The 19,038-nt window shown below is 37.6% G+C and overlaps 3 protein-coding genes across 15 annotated transcripts in view; 2 read left to right on the forward strand and 1 right to left on the reverse strand.

Moving 5' to 3' along the window:
• Positions 1-4,019: 4,019 nt before the first annotated feature.
• On the forward strand, positions 4,020-5,864 carry LOC130172496 (allograft inflammatory factor 1-like). The gene is made up of 6 exons (XM_056381267.1): positions 4,020-4,120; positions 4,269-4,330; positions 4,496-4,562; positions 4,662-4,703; positions 4,856-5,021; positions 5,389-5,864. Exons 1-6 carry the CDS (start codon positions 4,105-4,107, stop codon positions 5,474-5,476), a joined length of 441 nt encoding a protein of 146 aa, XP_056237242.1. The 5' UTR covers positions 4,020-4,104; the 3' UTR covers positions 5,477-5,864.
• A 129-nt stretch (positions 5,865-5,993) lies between these two features.
• On the forward strand, positions 5,994-10,012 carry LOC130172495 (casein kinase II subunit beta). The gene is made up of 7 exons (XM_056381266.1): positions 5,994-6,108; positions 6,509-6,584; positions 8,065-8,167; positions 8,253-8,368; positions 8,454-8,529; positions 8,644-8,833; positions 9,070-10,012. Exons 2-7 carry the CDS (start codon positions 6,513-6,515, stop codon positions 9,158-9,160), a joined length of 648 nt encoding a protein of 215 aa, XP_056237241.1. The 5' UTR covers positions 5,994-6,108; positions 6,509-6,512; the 3' UTR covers positions 9,161-10,012.
• A 41-nt stretch (positions 10,013-10,053) lies between these two features.
• The window catches only part of LOC130172493 (titin-like), a 32,000-nt gene continuing 23,015 nt past the window's right edge, over positions 10,054-19,038 (reverse strand). For 4 of the 13 annotated variants that reach the window (XM_056381255.1, XM_056381254.1, XM_056381257.1 and 1 more), the window contains 7 exons: positions 18,768-18,830; positions 17,103-17,282; positions 13,259-13,648; positions 12,577-12,699; positions 12,247-12,366; positions 12,078-12,158; positions 10,054-11,858 (listed from right to left, as the gene is read on the reverse strand). In XM_056381255.1, coding sequence (XP_056237230.1) covers positions 11,829-11,858; positions 12,078-12,158; positions 12,247-12,366; positions 12,577-12,699; positions 13,259-13,648; positions 17,103-17,282; positions 18,768-18,830 — 987 coding nt within the window. In that variant the 3' untranslated portion in view covers positions 10,054-11,828. Of the gene's footprint in view, positions 11,859-12,071; positions 12,159-12,246; positions 12,367-12,576; positions 12,909-13,258; positions 13,649-13,686; positions 15,055-17,102; positions 17,283-18,767; positions 18,831-19,038 lie in introns of those variants that run through there. The other 9 variants (XM_056381260.1, XM_056381259.1, XM_056381256.1 and 6 more) reach the window with 7 other exon arrangements.

The raw sequence follows: 19,038 nt of genomic DNA on the forward strand, positions 1-19,038 counted from the left end.
AAAAATTTCATAGTTTAGTAAGGCTTAAAAATACCATAAAATGTCATCGTATAGTAAGGCATAAAAACATCAAAAAACGTCATAGTATAGTAAGGCATAAAAACATCAAAAAACGTCATAGTATAGTAAGGCATAAAAACATAAAAAAACATCAAAGTATAGTAAGGCATGAAGAAGTCATAGCATTAGAATTACCAATTAATTCAATGTCTTTGGATTATGGGAGACAACGCAAACTTCACACAGAAAGGAGCAAGGCCTGGGATTCGATACTACAATCTTCTCAGTATGAGGTGCCTGTTTTATCCATTGCTCCATCATTCCACAACATACAACAACGCATAAAGAAATTATAGTATAGAGAGGCATAATTGCATCATAGTATTGTAGGGCATAAAAATGCAAAAAAAACTTCATGGTATTGTAAGACATGAAAAGTCATAAAAACGTCATACCACATAGTATAGTGATGCAAAAAGGGGAAAAAACGTTATACAATAAGAAGGCATAAAAAGTCGTACTATAGTACGGCATAAAAACATCATATTATAGTAAGTCATAAAAACGTCATTGTATAGTGAGGCATAAAATGGCATGAAAACTTCATAGTATAGTAAGGCATAAAAATGTCATCAAAATGTCATAATATAGTAAACGTCACGGTACATGAACACCACCTAAGAATGCAGAAAAATGTCTGTGTATGGTCAGATATAAAAAGTCATAAAAACATCATTATATGGCATAAAAAGTCATAAAATCGTCATAGTATAGTAGCTAGCTCTGCTTAGCTAGCTGGACCCCAGGGCTTACCTTTACTGTAACTGTAATCCTTATGGCTCCTCGGTGGAAATCGTGGACGGCCGCACGAGAAATCGAAGCGCTTTTTGTGAACTTTGAAGTTTTTGTCCTTTTTGTTTGAAGTTTTTATTGTTTGTTATTTGTTTTACAGTGCAGTTTGTTAGGTTTTTTTTTGGTTGGTTTTAGTTGTTAGGTTTGTTTTTTCACACATATACACATACACATACACACATACACCTGTTTGATGTACCTTAGGTCATCCGAACTCAGGTTTGATCCCGTGCCTCCAGTTGGAAAGTCGTTGTCCTTCCCGTGTGAACCAGCTTCAGCGCTGAGCGACTCTTAGACTGTGAACGTGACTCACCTGCAGCAGGTGTGGCTAGGCTGACAGAGGAGGAAACCAAGGGGCCTCATGCCTTGCGTAGAATTCACACTGTAACGTTTTGTAGGCTAAGCACGAAGCTGAAAAGATGCGAATGCACCTTAAAACACACACAAATGATTATTAACGATTTTCAGTATTATGAATGAATTGCGGTTGATTTAGTAGTTTTTCCTGATGTGACTAATTTTACTAATTGCATTAGTTCTGTAAGGAGTTCGAAGTGCGCTAGATTCCGCCCGTCCCCTCCCCATCTACCACCACCTCTAAGAGGAGACATTCTCATCACAAGCTGCACAAACTAGAAAGGGCGCCTGCTCTGATTTACAGTGACATGTACAAATGTAACATTTCCTTTTTTTTTTACGAGTGCCCCCGACAACATGGGCGGATGCCCATGTCGCCGCTATCTAAATCCGGCATTGCTTTCTATGCCTTATTATACTATAGCCTTTTTTTCATGCCTCACTATATGACGTTTTATGCCTTACTATACTCTGACATTTTTATGACATTTCATGCCGTACTATATTACGTTTTTGGTTGTTTTTTTTGTTTTGTTTTTTACTTTTTATGCCTTACTACATACTATGACATTTTTATGACTTTTTATGATATATACTATGACGTTTTTATACCTTATTTTATTATGACCTTTTATGCCTTATTGTACTATGAATTTTTATACCGTATACTATGATGTTTTTATGCCTTACTATATTATGACGTTTTTATGCCTTACTGTACTATCAAATTTTCATGCCTTACGGTCATGGGTTGCAATGACGGACAAATTATGTTTGAGTTTGGTCGTTTCCTGTTTTATTTTGTAGTTAGTTTCCTTGTGTGTCTCTTGGTATTTTGACTTCCTGTCTTTGTCCTGTTTCCCTCCTTGTTGATTGTCTGCCCTGCCCTAATGTGTTTCACCTGTGTCCAATCACCCTTGTCTCCCTTGTGTCTATTTAATCTCTGTGTTCCCCTTTGTCTGTGTCAGTTGGTCTCATTTTCATGGCTCTTGCTCCTATGTTTCTGGTGTGTTTGGATTTTCTGTTTTTGCTTATGTTTTGCTCCTGCTTTTCTCTACCGTCGTTTGAGGGAAAAACTGAACCCAAACGCAGACCACGAAAAGGGGGTTGGTGGGAAAAGGTCTTTTAATAACAAAAAACTGACTACTTACAGAACTCAAAATCCAAAATGGAGGCAAAACCCAGGAACAAAACTGAAACACTAGGGAAACTAATCAGGAGAGACTAATGACTTACTATACTATGACTTTTTATGCCTTTTTATAATATGACTTATGACATATATATAACATATACAGTATGTCCCTATATCAAGAATGATGTTACCATATGTGTCATATATTATTATACATGCCTATCTTTTATATTTAAACATATATAATATGAACATATACTGACTAGCTTTGGGATGGATATATATTTATGTCAAATATGTCTCTAATATAAACAGACATTCTAAAATACATATACTTATATTAGCTAGACATATATGTCATTAGTATATGATATTGTTCCAATTTTGAGAAGGTATCATATGTCATTTTTACATATATAGGCTATACTTTAAATACATATATGATTTAACTTCATACGTACCTATATTTCATATATGGAAATTGAATACATGTCCATATATTACCTTTGTGTGTGGGCATTCCTGAATGTAAGTTCAGATATTATATATTAATAAACTGTTTGGTTGATGGCATCAACTGGTGGATATGAAGACAAAAAGAATGTCTGGGGACATCTAGTGGACAAATGGAGAATGGCAGGTCTTGGGAAATGAAGGGGAAAAACATGGCCTGGGAGAAGTGAGTAGGACTGGAGACAGGTGCTGAGGGGAACTGAGGAGCAGAGTGAGGAGCAGTGACGCACTTATCACAAACATAAATACTTTACATATTCACACACAACAGATTCACATTAAAAAAGGCAATACACATAAAAATTCAAATGTGTAAACATTAATGAGCTGAAATGTTTCAGTCGAGACATCTGTCTTGTGTCCCCATGAGTTTGATACATGAGTGGGAAATATACATTTATGATATTTACTGATTCACTCTGATTATCCAGTGACCTATGACCTCTGCATTTTGATATGACTATCAACAGAAATACTAACTTCTCATCTGGAAATTAACAGTCAAACCTTAGGTTTTTTTCTGTTTATGTATTTATGTGGCTAATGGTACCACCATGTAGGCTAGCACGATAAAAAATTACATCATGTTCAATAAGAGCACATGTTTTTGTCAACTTATCTCCTGGGCTCACTCGTGTTTAAATGTGAGCAGTGAAAGTTATAGAGTAGCATTAATGCATTTAAACCAAAATTATTCCAGTGGAGCTGCACAGTGGTCAGCAGATCTGACTGCTTGTACTGGGCTGCTTTCAGGTGTGAATGTGTGTAAATGCATGAGTGCAGATGGAATGTTCCTGAAAAAGAGAACTGCACCCTCAGTGAAACTTTCCAGACTAATAAAAACTTTACAATGTTCTCCAAACATGCCTCATAAGCTAAACATTTCTGCAGTGTAATGTGTATTTCCTTCTGTTTGCAAAAAAACTTCAACAACTTGCTGTATCATTCTTCCTTCTTTAATTGAAATTTCAACTTATTGTTGAGCACATATACTGTGTGAGAGCGTAGTTATACATTTGAATAAGCCCATCCTGACCATTACACAGTCAGACTAACTGTGAATGTTATGTTTTGCATCCTCCTGTTTACCTCTATTTGTTACAACCTTAAATTCTATGTAGGAACTTCACTAATACAAACTGAAACTTTGACACCACTTCCTCTTCTGGCTCGATTTATAGAAACGCCATCGTAACTTTTCACACTCTCAGTGCATTTGTCACAGTCTCTCAGCACTGTGCAAAGAAATGGACAGTCTTCAAGGTTAGTTTGACTTTTTTCGGCTATGTCTCCATTTGTCATTTTACTAGTCTTACAGCCAATTTAATCAGTGTAGTTAAGAATATTTTCTGTATGTATTTTAATGGATAATTTGTAAGACTTCAGTGAATTGGGTGTTGGTTTCTTACAGGCGGGAAAGCATATGGTTTTCTCAAGTCTCAGCAGGAAGATAAGCTGAGCTCTATCAATGAGGTGTGTTGAACTGATAATTGATATCTTTAGGCAAAGTCATCAGGTTACATTAGAGATATGTGTTTGCTACAGACAGGGGCTGGAACACAAAAACATGACACCAGTGTGATACTAATAATAATATGTATAATACATTTTTTTATCATGTATTTATCACTCCTCTAGGCTTTTCTCTCAGATCCCCAATATGCAGAAGAGGAAGACCTTGCCTCAAAACTTGAAATGTTTAAAAGTAAGTATTAAAGGGTGATCATTCATTAAGTGAATTGTTTTATTAATTTACCGTAGTGTCATACATTTCAGAATGAGACTATATTTGTTTGTATTACAGAAAAGTACATGGAGTTTGATCTGAATGACAAAGGAGAAATAGGTAAAACTGCACCAGTCTTACAGCCCTGAAATATTTTTTGTTACATTGAGCAACTGCTGCTTTCAGCAATGACTCACAACAAAGATGTCTTCACAGGTTATAGATATGAGGACCTTTTTTTATTTGCTGTCTGTGAATTATCATTTTTATAGATATAATGGGGTTAAAACGAATGCTGGAGAAACTTGGATTGGCCAAGACTCACTTAGAGCTGAAAAAGATGATGTCAGAGGTGGTTGGAGGAACATCAAAAGACACTATCAGCTACAATGACTTCCTGAATATGATGCTGGGAAAAAGAAATGCAATACTAAAACTGTGAGTATGAAATACTGGGTAATAAAAAAAGAGTGGATGGAGACTTAAAGTTGAGTCACAGGAGGATTAGGGTTAACAGGAGATTAAGTCCCCAAATTGTAAAAAAAAAAAAAAAAAAAAAAAACAAAAACAAATAGTAGATGCAAAATTTTGAGAATTCATAAATTTGTATGAAGTTACTGGTTAGTTGATGGCCTTAAGCCTAAATCTGTATGATTAAATTACAAGTTTGATAGCAAAAAAAATTGTTGATAAAAAAAATTGGTTTAATGTGAGAAGTACTTTAAGTAAAGATATTGTCCAAATCTGTCTAAAGTTTACACTAATGTCTTGTATAGCAGCTGACATGTAATTTTCTTCATTAAAGGATCTTGATGTTTGAAGGCATGGGAAAGGAACAGGAGCAGAAAGATGCTGGACCACCTAGTCGCAAAACCTTTTCAGACCTGCCCTGAAAGTGCTCTCCATCCTAAATTGGACTGAATGTCATTATGACTTTTTTCAGATTTAAAAATCATCTAAGTGCTTCCAAATTCATGTCAGAAGGAAAAAAAACTTATTGTAAAAAGTGTAATTTTTATTAAACACTGGAATCTGCATAAAATGTTTGTGCATCGGCCCTTTGTGATTATGACTGCAGTACAGATTTCCCACATTATAGGCAACTAACTTCTTTGTAAATGCTATTGTACCGTGGTCTAATGTTATGTCATGCTGCTTAGTTAAATACAAAACATAGCTTTGTGATGTTTTATGTATAGGTGAATACAGGTGAAAACATTTCACAAGTTCAAATTTGAACACACACAAAACATCAACATAATAAAACAATCAGAAATTCTATACTGTTGTAGCTTTGTTGGAAAATCCATTATACAGCGAATAGAAAATCGTATCTTTCTAAAATGGGTATATATGAATCAACATTGCTACATTTCCTTACATTACTGTTGCCTATGAAATATGCGTCATGAGTAACTTTATTTTGAAAAATCCGGATGACCGGAAAACGTATTTGTCATCCAGGAAGCAAGGACAAACCAGCAAAGCCCGCAAGTTAATGTGTTAACGAATTTAAAAAAAAAAGGTGAGTAAAAGTGACTTTCTGCAAACTGTTATAAATATGCAAAGACAGTTCTTCTGAATACATGTTGCCGTTACAATAAATAATCTCCCCACTATACGTTAGACGTGTTAGCGCTAACCAACGATTGCTACCAAGCTAGCGTTTAAATCAAGGGCTAACGTAGGTAGCAGGTTAGAGACGCAAACTCAAAAGGCAAATTGAAGATTATAGACAATACAATCACATGTTTGTTAAATGTCCCAGAAAAAACTGTTTAAGCTTGTTGCATCTATTATGTGAAAACGTGTTATATCTGTGTTTATGAAGTCTACATCGCAAGAATTTGAGCTGCCGGTGCTTAGCTTTTATCCAACCAGTGAGCCTGTAAAATTAATCCTGGTCCTCTGTTTTGGTTTGTCAGGAGGATGAGCAGCTCAGAGGAGGTGTCCTGGATATCTTGGTTCTGTGGACTGAGAGGGAATGAGTTCTTCTGTGAGGTTAGTGTCCAGGATTATTTCTTTCTTAAACTGGGATTAAAGGGGATTCTTGCAACAGCCTCTTCCACATGCAGTCAAACCGCTGAACGCCTTGCAGCCACCTCCGCCAACACAAACCTATTTTTACATTTGAACATTACATAGGTTTTTATTGTGTATGGAGATGCAGCAATTAGTCACTGGATTGGAGGTTTATTGACAAGCAATTTTGATAATCTAGCATCAGTTTAGAAATGTCGAACATTTGCTGGGTACAACTTCTCATATAGGAGGATTTACTGCGTTTCTCTACATTGCATGATAGTAAACTGTATATAGTTGCACGTAGAAGATTGTGCACAATCACTTGACTTGGAACATCATTGAAAACCGGTGGGTTAACATAACATTAGACAAGATTGCCTAAAAATATCTCAGAACTTTAAGTTATGTACAGTGAAAAGTAGGTGGAAATTCCTAATTCAAGAACAGAAATGTTCTTTGCTGGCTATAATAAAACGTACTGACTACTCAGCGCATTATATTTCAAGTTAAGTTCATGAAAGATAAAGAGACAATGTATCAACATTTAAACTTTTTTTTTTTTTTTTTTAATGTCTGTTTGAAGGGGTTGTATTTACTTTTTTCCACTTCAAAAAAAAGAAAACAAAATATGTCATTTGCAAACATTTGCATACATACTTTTTGGATGTTTTGGAGAATTGTGGAGACAGTTTTTCATGATTTTCTTACATTTTATACACCAAATGATGAAGTGGTTGATCAAGAAAATAATCAGCAAAAAATGAAAAACTAATTGTTAGTTGCAGCCCTATGAGTGTATACTATATGTTAGTTTATCTAAGCTCTGTGCACTTTCAGTTAAAACTAACATATTTTGTTGAAGACAGGTTTTTTGATGCACCCATGGGCTTTTATTGTTTTTATGCATTTTGATTTTTTTGCTTGGTCCAGGGGAAACAATGGTTCATTTCAGCTGTATCTTTGTGGCTGAAATGACAAATATTCTTGCTTGGGCTTACTCTTCCTTTCTAACAGTACATCTCACTCTTATAATGTCTAACACATACCTGGATATGGCAACTAAGTTTCATAGAAGTAATGTTTTCTTTTAGTTCGTAATCATGTGTCACTTTGGTGGTCTTACTTTGACACTTATAGTTCAGAGTTGCCTGTTGCAGCTAATTTGTTCCACTGAAGCACATGAAATCTGCTCACTCATAAAGTACCCAAGGGAGACGTGTGAAAGGAAAAAAACTTGAAATAAAAATACTAGGAATAGTGTTGTTAGTGTTGGCATCAGTGTGTCACACACTCCAACTCTAATTTTAACTCCTTGCCTTTTTCACTGGTAGCATCTAAGTAATCCTGTTAAACTCTTACATAATGCTGCCACATCAGTGTGCTGTGGCAATCTGCTGTTGCAACAGTAATTAATGCAATTAATTGCCATTTGTTGTCTTCTACTGCTGTGTTACAGGTTGATGAGGATTACATACAAGACAAATTTAACCTGACAGGTTTAAATGAGCAGGTTCCTCACTATCGCCAGGCCCTGGACATGATTCTCGACCTGGAGCCAGGTGAGACTGTCAAGGAATTAGCCGTGTGAAATGAGGTAAAGCAGTGACAGTGATTTTAGCTGCCTGTGTTGCTTTGAATTGACAGATGAGGAGCTTGAAGATAACCCGAACCAGAGTGACTTGATAGAGCAGGCAGCAGAAATGCTCTACGGGCTTATACATGCACGTTACATCCTCACAAACAGAGGCATTGCACAGATGGTAAGCTTTTACTTAATAACTTCAAATTCTTACATGCCCTATGACAAGAATCAGCAGTGATTTCCAAATTTGTTGTTTTCTGTAGTTGGAAAAGTATCAACAAGGGGATTTTGGCTATTGCCCCAGAGTCTATTGTGAGAATCAGCCAATGCTTCCTATTGGTAAGTCTGACTTTTCTTAAACTCCACATTTAACACAAGAACCGTGCTGCACCTGTGACTTTGTAAGTGGCTATGAAGACAAATCCCTCACCATTTATCTCCTGTCTGGTGTAGGTTTGTCAGACATCCCAGGGGAAGCAATGGTGAAGCTTTATTGCCCAAAGTGCATGGATGTTTATACCCCTAAATCTTCAAGACACCACCACACAGATGGAGCCTATTTTGGCACAGGGTTCCCCCACATGCTGTTCATGGTGCACCCAGAGTATCGTCCAAAGCGACCAGCCAACCAGTTTGTGCCAAGGTTTGTTCGTCTTGATAAAACTGCCAAGTACAAAAAAAGTTGGGATTTGACACCTGCTCAGATTTTACTCTTTCTTGAATAAGTTATTTACTCATCTAAATCATAATTTTAGAATAAGGTTATTGTACTGGCATGAGTATAAGAAATTTCAATCATTTCCCAGTCTCTGACCTCAGGGGATTGAAAAGAAATTTCTTTGTATCCAGGACGTAATCATATTTTTTTTTCTTGTTTAGGCTATATGGTTTCAAGATTCATCCAATGGCTTATCAACTTCAACTTCAGGCTGCATCAAGTTTCAAGAGTCCAGTCAAGACAATTCGCTAGAACCCCGCTTTGACAAAGACGCTGGACTCAAAGACTTTGTCGTTTACTACTTATTTGAAGCGATGGATTATATATTCCCAATAAATGCCTGTACAGTTCTCCAGATTCAACCATTATTGCTCATTTAGTGAAACAATGTTACAGTGGAGAAAGTTAGTTTTTTCTGTATTGAACATGTTATTATTCCCAAAAGCTCAGTCGCTTGATTGATCCTTAATTGATGTCAATTGATCGTTTCATATTTTAGGGTTGTTTCTCTAAAACAGAAACATGGCTTTAATGAAGGCTAGTTTGTGTTGTGGCTCAATTGCAGGTGATTGAATGTAACAGGAAATCTTGCCACCAGCTGCTGACAGATTTGCCTTATAAGTGATATGGTCAATCAATACTTGACTTAAAGTTAACACTAAATTGCATCAAATCATATTAACTTGTGCTGCAGAACAAATGTTGGAATGTGCACAAGATTTTATTGTGTTAAGGTGATGGATTTTATTTGAAAACAGCAATATTCATAAATGTGATTGGGTGCTATTTCCAAGAAATGGTTAATACGAAATTAGAGGCAGAAAGAAAGAGCTCATCTTTAAAATGGAACTATTCTCAATTTAAGTTTTTATTTTTACACTGATCTGTTTCATTTGAATTCAGTGGTTATGTTTGTGCTTGACTGTTTAGGCAACTGTAACAATATTTTCCTGATAATTGCGTATTTGAGGTTTCATCTTGTTTACATTATGGTATTACAATCTAGCCACTTTTTTCCCCTCGAGCGTTTGGTGTTGATTGAACATGCGGCAACATCCACTATGAAACAAGTGAATGGCATTAAATATTTATTTCTTATGAAAATCTCATTCGTGTATGCTTCACATATACACTGCGCACCAAAATGCAAAATAATGCATATTTTATTTTTTCATAAAAAGACAGGGATAAGTCACAAAGCAACAATATTTTCCATTGTCTAAAACCTATTTTTCTTCATGTGGAATTCTACGTTTTCTTCCAGGGGAGTTTGCTGTTGTCATCCATGTAGCTAAAATACCAATGGCTTCTTTTTGGGTTAAAGAGTTTGCTAACAAACATGCTATCTAAAAGGGGATCATATATTTTAAGTATTTTCTTCTCTATGGAAAGGTACAGGGATAAACAGCAAGTGAGAAAGCAATCTACTTAGACTATATGGTAAAAAGGCTTTACAAACTTGGTTGATAATGAATGCAATATTTAACATTGTGACATCTTTAGTGGAAGCCTGGAAACCAGCTTGTGTTGAAACATCACAGTACATCAAATCACATGAAACATTCCCTACTTTACAAATAAATTACTGTATAGTAGAACATGTAAAAAAGACAACTTGTGCTCCTATGAGAGAAAAGCCACATATACTCGGACAGCTGCCTTCACCTCTTACACGAGTGGTTACTGTGACAGACGAGCTTTTACATTAATCAACCTCACTTGGCTGAACATAAACGTACATTTAAAGTAGGATGGATATACATATATGGACATTCCTCATACAATCATATGGAGGTCTGTAGTCTTAAAAAGAATATCAAAACCTGAGATAAACAGACCAAAGCTTGTAAGACGTTTCTTATCAACCAAATATATTCAAAGCAATTATGGCTTCTATTCTACTGAATAAAACATAGGGCTGAAGGAAGCACTCCATTGTCATATGTAAATTGAGAAAAGTTTGATAAACTTGGTGGACTACAAGAGGAAACGAATAAGAATGATTCAGGGTGTCAGGCAAGACAGGTAAGGAGGTCTAAAAGAGAGACCTCGAAATTCAGTTCACAGCACAATGGTAACCTACAATTTCATGAGCAGGTGGATATGAATAACTTAAAAACCTCAATTTGTACAAATACTATAAAAGCATTAATTCTATAAAATAGAGAAATATTTCAAAATAGATCAATTTTTAATTCAAACTTTACAATAATGTGTAGGCTACCGGTTCTTGGCTGGTTGGGGAAGAAAAGATTTTAGGTTTTTTGTTTTTGTACCTGAGCAGTGAACAAAGCCAAACAAACTCCAAATTTGAGCACAGAATATCTTTGTTCACATATTGATGTGAGGTATGTCATTACATTAAAAAAAAATGTCTCTCCTGAATTAAATAGACAAGTAAACAATAACAAAAATAAGCGTTCCCTTGAATGTAGTCTTAACGTTCCCCTAGCAGCACCAAGGGAATAAATGCTGATAATGGTGTCTAAACTAGAATGGAAACAGTGCATTTGTATAAAATTAACAATGTAAAAACCACTAGGAAAATAAAAGCATTCAAAAGCAAACATAACTGAGATCACTCAACTGAAAATGCTGTTTTTTAACCAATAAAAATGTATCCGCTAAGCTTTTCAAACACCAGAATGAGATAAGCATTTAATCAAAACTTGAGATCTGTGCAGCCCTCCTCTACCTACAACGAACAGCTCAACTGAAAAAATAAAAAAAATAAAATGAAGATCTCCTAACATTTATCTACTCAGTTCATCGATAATTGTAGGTGCTGATTTATGAGATATTTCTTTTTGGATACGTGTGTGTGTAGATAGAGCTGGTCAGTGTGTGTTGATTGCTGCACTCTGATGAAGTTGATGTCGGAGGTGTAGAGTCAAGGAAATAAACGAAGGTGATGATTCAGTTACAATGCTGATGCTCCGCCATGTTTTTCCTGCAAGAAAGACATTATGTGTAATTGTATTTGCTTGAATCAGTTATTATCATCATCTTCATTAAATGGTTCTTACTGGAATAGTTAGCCAATTTGGGAAATACACTTCCTTGCCAAGAGTTCGATGAGAACATTGAGATCTATATACTTAGCTTGTATATTTTGTCCAGTATATATTTTTTTCCAGTAGTGTTTTGTGTCATGGGTAGACGTTTATACCTTATCTTGGTCAATGTCAGAGTCTGCAGTTATGACAATCCTCTTCTCCACACGAGTCTCTGAAGATCCACTTTTCACTACCTGGTAGAGGGAAGAAAAAATACAACTGAGTGCCAAATAAAATAAAATATAAAACTGAAAAGGCAAGAGCAAGATTTGTCCTGCTGACCTTTGAGATGTGAGTGGTAGTGGTGGTGACTGTGGTGCCACTCGTGGTCTCTGAGGTAACAGTCTTGGAGCTGGACACAGTTGTGCCATCTTTGTCCTCGTCTGTCCCATCAACTGTCACCTGAGAAAAACATCAAAGGAAAGGTAGACTGAATAATGGTTTTACATTTTGTGACCCTGAGCTTCAAGCCAGGGAAGGGGCTGTGCTGCCTCATGCTCTTTTTGGAGCCCCTGGCCTGGTCCTCCCAGACCTGCATATAGTCAGCTTGTGTGGCTATCCATGCAATAAAGCTGAGACAGATCTGGGCTGAGCAGGTGCTGGAGCTCCTACCTTTGAAGACTCATAGGTGAAGGTCTTGGTCGGCACGATAGGGACTTCTGTGGTGGAGATGCCAGTGGGTAAGGAGTTGGAGACAGCTGTGATGGTGACTGTCTGGGTCTGCACCAGAGGGGGCTGTGGATGGGAGCATAGCCCCATGAGTGGCTGTTTAACCAGACACTTCGAATCTCACGGCAACCATTTTATTTGACCCCCATGCATTCCCTTCTGAGCCTTTGCTGTGTGGATCGATTTTCACCGCAACAGCCCTTTCTTCTCACCAAATTTGTTTCCATTAAGATTTTTGGAAGCAACAACCTTGTTAATCCCCTTCCCACCACCAACTATTACAGAATAGAAACAGAAACAGAAAATATGAAGTCATAAGTGGGTTGGAAAGATGATGAAAGTAAAGTCAATACCTCAGAAACATTTTGTGGCAGAGAAGAATGTGCTAGTGTTAAAACGACCCATCACCATAGTTGAGAACTTAGCACACCACTGTGCAACACATCTGCAGCAATCTGATACATTTAACTATGGCAAGCATAATTCACACCGCACTACTCCCTTTACAGATTTGACGTTAATTTAATGTTGCTGCAAAGGAGTGAGCAAGTGTGGCAGGCTTGAAATGATACAGAGGCCAAGCAGAGACAGAATCAGCATCACCCTGAGGGAGTCAGCAGGCTACCTGGAAGCAGCGTATGACCTGTGGACCATCGCTCCTGAAATAGGAGGCTGGGGAAGATCCGACTATCCTCCTAGAGCACTCCGACACACCGGGATATGATCCTTCTTCCTCCTGGGTCTCATCTAAAGCCTTACAGTGGGGTTCGAGGGAGGGAGGCAACTGCGCCATCTCCACCTCTACGATGGGCACCAAGGAGGTCTCAAAAACTACAACCCCGTCTTGATCACATGACTCTTCCTCAGTAGGACCACCGTGGGCTTCGACACTATCAGTCTCACTCTTGTGGCACGCAGTGGGCCAGGGTGTGCCTGACAAGCCCAAACTGCTGCTGGTTTCCTCATGTGTAGCCTTTGTCTCTGAACCATTGCTTAGGGAACTAATGCACACACTCTAAAAAAGACAAAACATAGTCACTATGTGATCATGGGTAGGTGAAGTATTTCCTACTGACATGGCTGGCATAACAAGCCAAATTAACAAAGATTATAAACATGTATGCATGCAAGTTAAAAAATATGCAACTCTCTAAAGATGATGTACACACAGTATCCATTTTGTGAGGCACTACACATGTACAGGAAAACGGTGGTGGTCTAATCAACACTGTTTTAGTGCTACAGCTTAAGAAAACATATTGCAGGCATCACAATGGCCAAATCCACCCTTTTCCACACGACACATGCTACAGTAGGTGACCAAATAAAATGGATACTGAATACAGGTTTAGTTGCGTACTGTATATTTCATCAGGGAATATAATTTAATGTGTGTCAGAATGAAATGGATTTTCCTTTTGTTTAAATCGTCATTCAAGAGGGAGTGATGACAAAAATGACATACACTATCAGTAGAGCCATGGACTTACACACAATATACCTGAACTCAAAGAGAATCTGAAACTTTAAATGACAAAATCTACACTAGTCATTTGTACTGTATAAGGAATGCCTTTTATTCTCTGGTCAAAGTTGATTGTCAAAAAGTCATGCAACAAGAAATCTCTTGAAGTTGCTACATCCTGCCTCGCAAAACACTGGTGAAGGATAAAGAGGTTAATAAGTATTACAATTAAGCTGCCTCAAGGTCTCCTATCACAGGAAACACTATACTGTGACAAAGACTAAGTAACCAGAGTAAAATCCAAGTCTTTGATTCATATTTTCTCGTGCTTATTTCATGTGTGTTCTGGAAAAAGGTGTATATATATGTCCCAAAAACATCACAGTGATCAGCTCATCTCAATATAATATCCTAAGACAACTGACAATATAAATGCACCTAGAAATGTGTAAAAAAAAAAGCAGGCTCAAAGTGATATGGTCACACATTAAAAAAAACAGATAAAAGTCAGTTCTTAGGTCATACTGGTTGATTGGTTTGTATCTTTAAAATCCAAACAATTTCACGGAAAATGCAAAAGGGTCGTGGGTTGATTGTCATTTCAGTCCTTATCAGTCTTTGGAGTCTGTTTCTGACTGGAGAAACCATGGGAATTGTGCTGCAGTGGGAAATAGAAGGAATGAAAGTCTTTTTCCTCAGAGGCCAGAAAAAAAAAAGCTTCTCAAGTGGAGTAGAGGATGAGAGATGAAAAATGCTACAGTGATGTTGCAGAGGAGGCGAAGGAAGGAGGAGGAGGAGGAGAAGAGAAAGCTAGAGGTTGATGGGTAGATGGACTAGGTGCGGTCTCCACGGCTCACACTCACACCTGTGTGGGGTTTCCGCAGGGTCGAGACGGCCCCTCAGCTGCGTTTGGAGTAGAAGTCTAGCAGGGGGCCGCGTGGTAGGCGGATGACAAACTGAGGGAGGGGGGAGGAGGAGGAGGAGGAGGAGGAGGGAAGAGAGATGAGAGGGAGGAATTTTGAAATGTCTGCAATGACCGACAGTGTAAAAGCCAGAGCTGGGCAATAATAGTTTTTTTAGAATAAAAAATTCATGAGCTAACAACAATAACAGAAGTGTTTATTTTAACAGAAATGTGATTTAATAGCAACGTTTGCTGCCCAGAGCATGGAAATGTTATCGGCACATGCATTTTAACATGCATTTTTTAAAGATTTATTTCCATGTCCTACATTCCACTTCAGACTGAAAAGACAGAAAGTCATCCACACTTGTAATGATCAAAGTATTTTATAGTTTTTGAGAGAGGCTACATTCAACTGAATCAGTCTAGCCACAATGAGCACAGGCATCTCATCTGAGGATGTTAAATTGGTGCAGATGCCCTGTGTGGTGATGTGTCTGAAAAACATAAGCCTGTAGTATCTATACAACCAACTGCAGTGTATATTAATTACCTCCACCATTTTAGCCAATTAGCTCTAGTGGGACCAATTCTGCTGCTGCCTGTAATATTATTTACCTTCCTCACAGTAGGAGTCTTAGTCTTAGTTCTATAATTCACATTTACTCATTGAAAGTTAAGCAGAACAACAGACTGAGAATAAACAATGTTTGTCTGTCTTCTCCACTAGGCAGACAATATTTGACCATTGCCATATTCTCAACAGCTTCCATCAAACACTGTATGTTTGCTCTGATTCATTTCCTCACTGCAGGCTGTAAATTGTCAGGTTTGCTTTACTTTGATTTCATCGCAACTCTAATGCATCCTGACAATATGATACCCTTGGGGGGGGATTAATCTCCAAGTAATAAAGTGGTTTATGTCCAAGCAATGATAATGCACTTGAATGAATGTCTCGCTAACAAAATGAACCTCAATAGATTACACTTTTTTATTCATGTAAAAACAGCTCAACTAGATTGGTGTTGTGTTTCTGGTCCTCATAAAAGCTTTCATGTAATTATTTTAACTGCAATACAACTATTAATGCCAGTAATAGTACAATTACATTACATTCATAATGGAATCCTTATTACCATTTACTATAGGGAGAGTGGAGGGAAAACTGCTGATACAACTGTGAATGAGGCCTTGTCTCTTCATGGAAAAACAACCAAGGCTTGGAGAAAGCAGCAGCCAAAACAAAAGGTGAAAGCAGCTTGAAAAGAAAGTGTGCAAAGTAAAAAGTATTAAATGCAGAAAGAAAGGTCAACAATGAAGGAAGGACAGAGGAGAGGGGGAAAAGTAAATTCTGTTCAGTGTCAGAACATGCAAATTTTCAAGAGAGTGGTCATCTCTGAGTCATGCAGTACAAGTCCGGTCTGTCAGTCATGCAACACCGACGTGTCAGGGTTCAGAGTCCTTCACTTCAGGTAAGATGAACTAAAGTGAGCGCTCAGAGTATTAAACGTGACTCAAACTGCCTCATCCACATCAGTCTGTGAAAGAACAAAAGTACAGACCCTATTCAACAAGTCAGACTGCATTCTTCATTCACATGCATGTGTTACATACCACATGCTACTCTCTTGAATAGGTCTGTACATGCACACATAATCCATTATTCTCCATCAGGGAACCAAGAATGACAACTAGAAGAGCCTGATCTTGTCTGTATCAGTGTCTTTTGATTGAATATATTCATCATGTAAAAAAAAGAATAGAATCTTAATGTTCAATGATTAAAATTACAAAAACCTAAAAATTACTCCAACATGATAAGATGTTAGCTAGAATTTCAGGTTCTTCTATCCCATTACAAATCCATGCACAATGCTCACATTAGTGCAGTGATGTTTTCCAATCAAGTACAATCATCTCTGAAGACGCAGAACCATGGAAAACTTATGCAACTTCAACCAGGTCAGTTCAGGAACTGATAATCTTAAACAGTTGAAAATGTATATATTTGCACAATTTCCTTCAATTCCCGAACTGACAGACTCCAGCTAAAATAGAGTATTTGGCAGCTGGGGTTTTTTTTTGTGAAGGACTTACCCCATCCGCACTGGGCAGAGGCTGACCATTGATACCCAGGGTGCGGAACGGAGAGTGTGTGGACAGGCGCTTGTCCCACTCACTGGGCCTGGGCTCAGGGACGGCTTCCATGAAGTTCTTCTTCAGCTTACTGATACTGGCATGATGCCTGAGCAGGTCCTCCTGAGGCTTATTGAACTCCTACATGGAGGAGAGGGCAGTGGGGTGTAGGAAGAGGATAGGACAGGAAATTTGACAGAGAGACAAGTGGAGCAAGGAAACAACAAAGGGATGTTGTGAGGTTAGGTAGTGAAAGTTGGATGGGGAGGGAAAGAGATGAAGGATATGTTCGTAGTTGGGAGAGAGGGAGAGATTAACAAACGGGAGAGAATAAAGAAAAAGGGAAAAAAAGAGTCAGATTACATATCGTTTCTGTTTCTTCTGTACAATTTCTGTTGACTTATTACTGATTAAATAAATAAGCAGAAGCAAGGTTACTTAGTGATTCTAAAGAAACATAAATTAAAAGGGCCAATTAATCTAGATGATCATATTATGTGGAGTTATTTAGATTATCAGCGGCTCCTTTTCAAAATGTAAATTAAGTCTCTCAGTTGATTAAAGGAGAGGTTCAGAGGAGGCCGTGCTATGATGTATCAAAGTCGATTAATACTTGGTGTTCTGGTTGGGTAGAAGCTATTAACTACACAACACAGCACATTAAGGGTCTATTTCATAGCATTAGGCTTGCAGTGAAACACATCGTGAAAACAGGCTGCAAATCAACGAGCAGGAAAGGTGAGGGTAGCAGACATGGTACAAGTTGTCAGAGATGAAGCCTCGGTATAAATGGAAACCTGTTCATTTAACACAAATGAACAAAAGCAACAGTAGCATTACGGATTTGGCAACATTTATCATTAAGTTGATCTTTATGGACCACTGCTAGATATTGACAGCAATCCCACCAAACATACTGCAGACGGTTGTTCTAGTTCATGACCAGAAGTCTTTGTTAGCTATCAATCATGACTTATTGTGGTACTTAAGAGCAACTTAATGATAATTGTTTCTCCAAGCATCATTCCTTTCATACATAACAGCAAAAATGTATAATTATTTTGATTTTCATTTCTATGGTCAAAAGATTTCATTTGCATAATTGCTGAGAAACTGCAATGCATTACTGGCAAGTTAGAAAGTGAGATGGAGGTACAAAAAGCAGAAGCAGGAACAGGAGAATACTGATGATCTGGGGAAAAAATGATATATACAAATGGAGCAGCTTGTGAATCCTGGCTTGAGAAACTAAAACTTAGTAAAGCTCTCGCTGTCTGTGATTAGACCTTCGATAATCGACCACATCCCAGGGCTAGTCATTGGGGACAGTTTAAGGACGCTAAGGAGTACAGCATCCTTAACAAGATTATGCAAGCGTAAGAATCCTGACCATATCCCAATACTTAATTGTTGTAAACTCAACAGCACTCTCCTGATACAACCGGATTAGAATTACGTTGCCACACATCTACACACATTTATCATGTAATCTACAGCCAATCATTAACAGCTGATGCAAAAAGTGTGAATCATGCCACATGCAAGCGTGATATCAAAATAGCAGCCAGTGTGCCAAAGAGCAAGAAAATACAGCCAAAGACTGGCATCTCCAGAAGGGATACAAACCTCCAACATTAAAAGGCTATGTCTGATATAAATTGAGTCATCCTCAATTTTCTTAGCTCTTTTCTGTGAAAAATGAAAAGAACAAAAAAGTGTGGGTTTGTTTCAGTTTCTCTGTAAGCTGGCATCAAACTGCCATACCTCGGACATGCATACAATGAAGTTTACTAAAGTGTTAATACAACAGACAAGAGGAGTTGTGAGGAGCCTGCATGCAAAACTGTTTGGGGACAAGTGGCCATAGGGGCCAAACTGTAATGTACTTACAAAGCAA

This window comes from Seriola aureovittata, chromosome 7, assembly GCF_021018895.1.
Source record: "Seriola aureovittata isolate HTS-2021-v1 ecotype China chromosome 7, ASM2101889v1, whole genome shotgun sequence".
In the NCBI taxonomy this organism is placed as follows: domain Eukaryota; kingdom Metazoa; phylum Chordata; class Actinopteri; order Carangiformes; family Carangidae; genus Seriola; species Seriola aureovittata.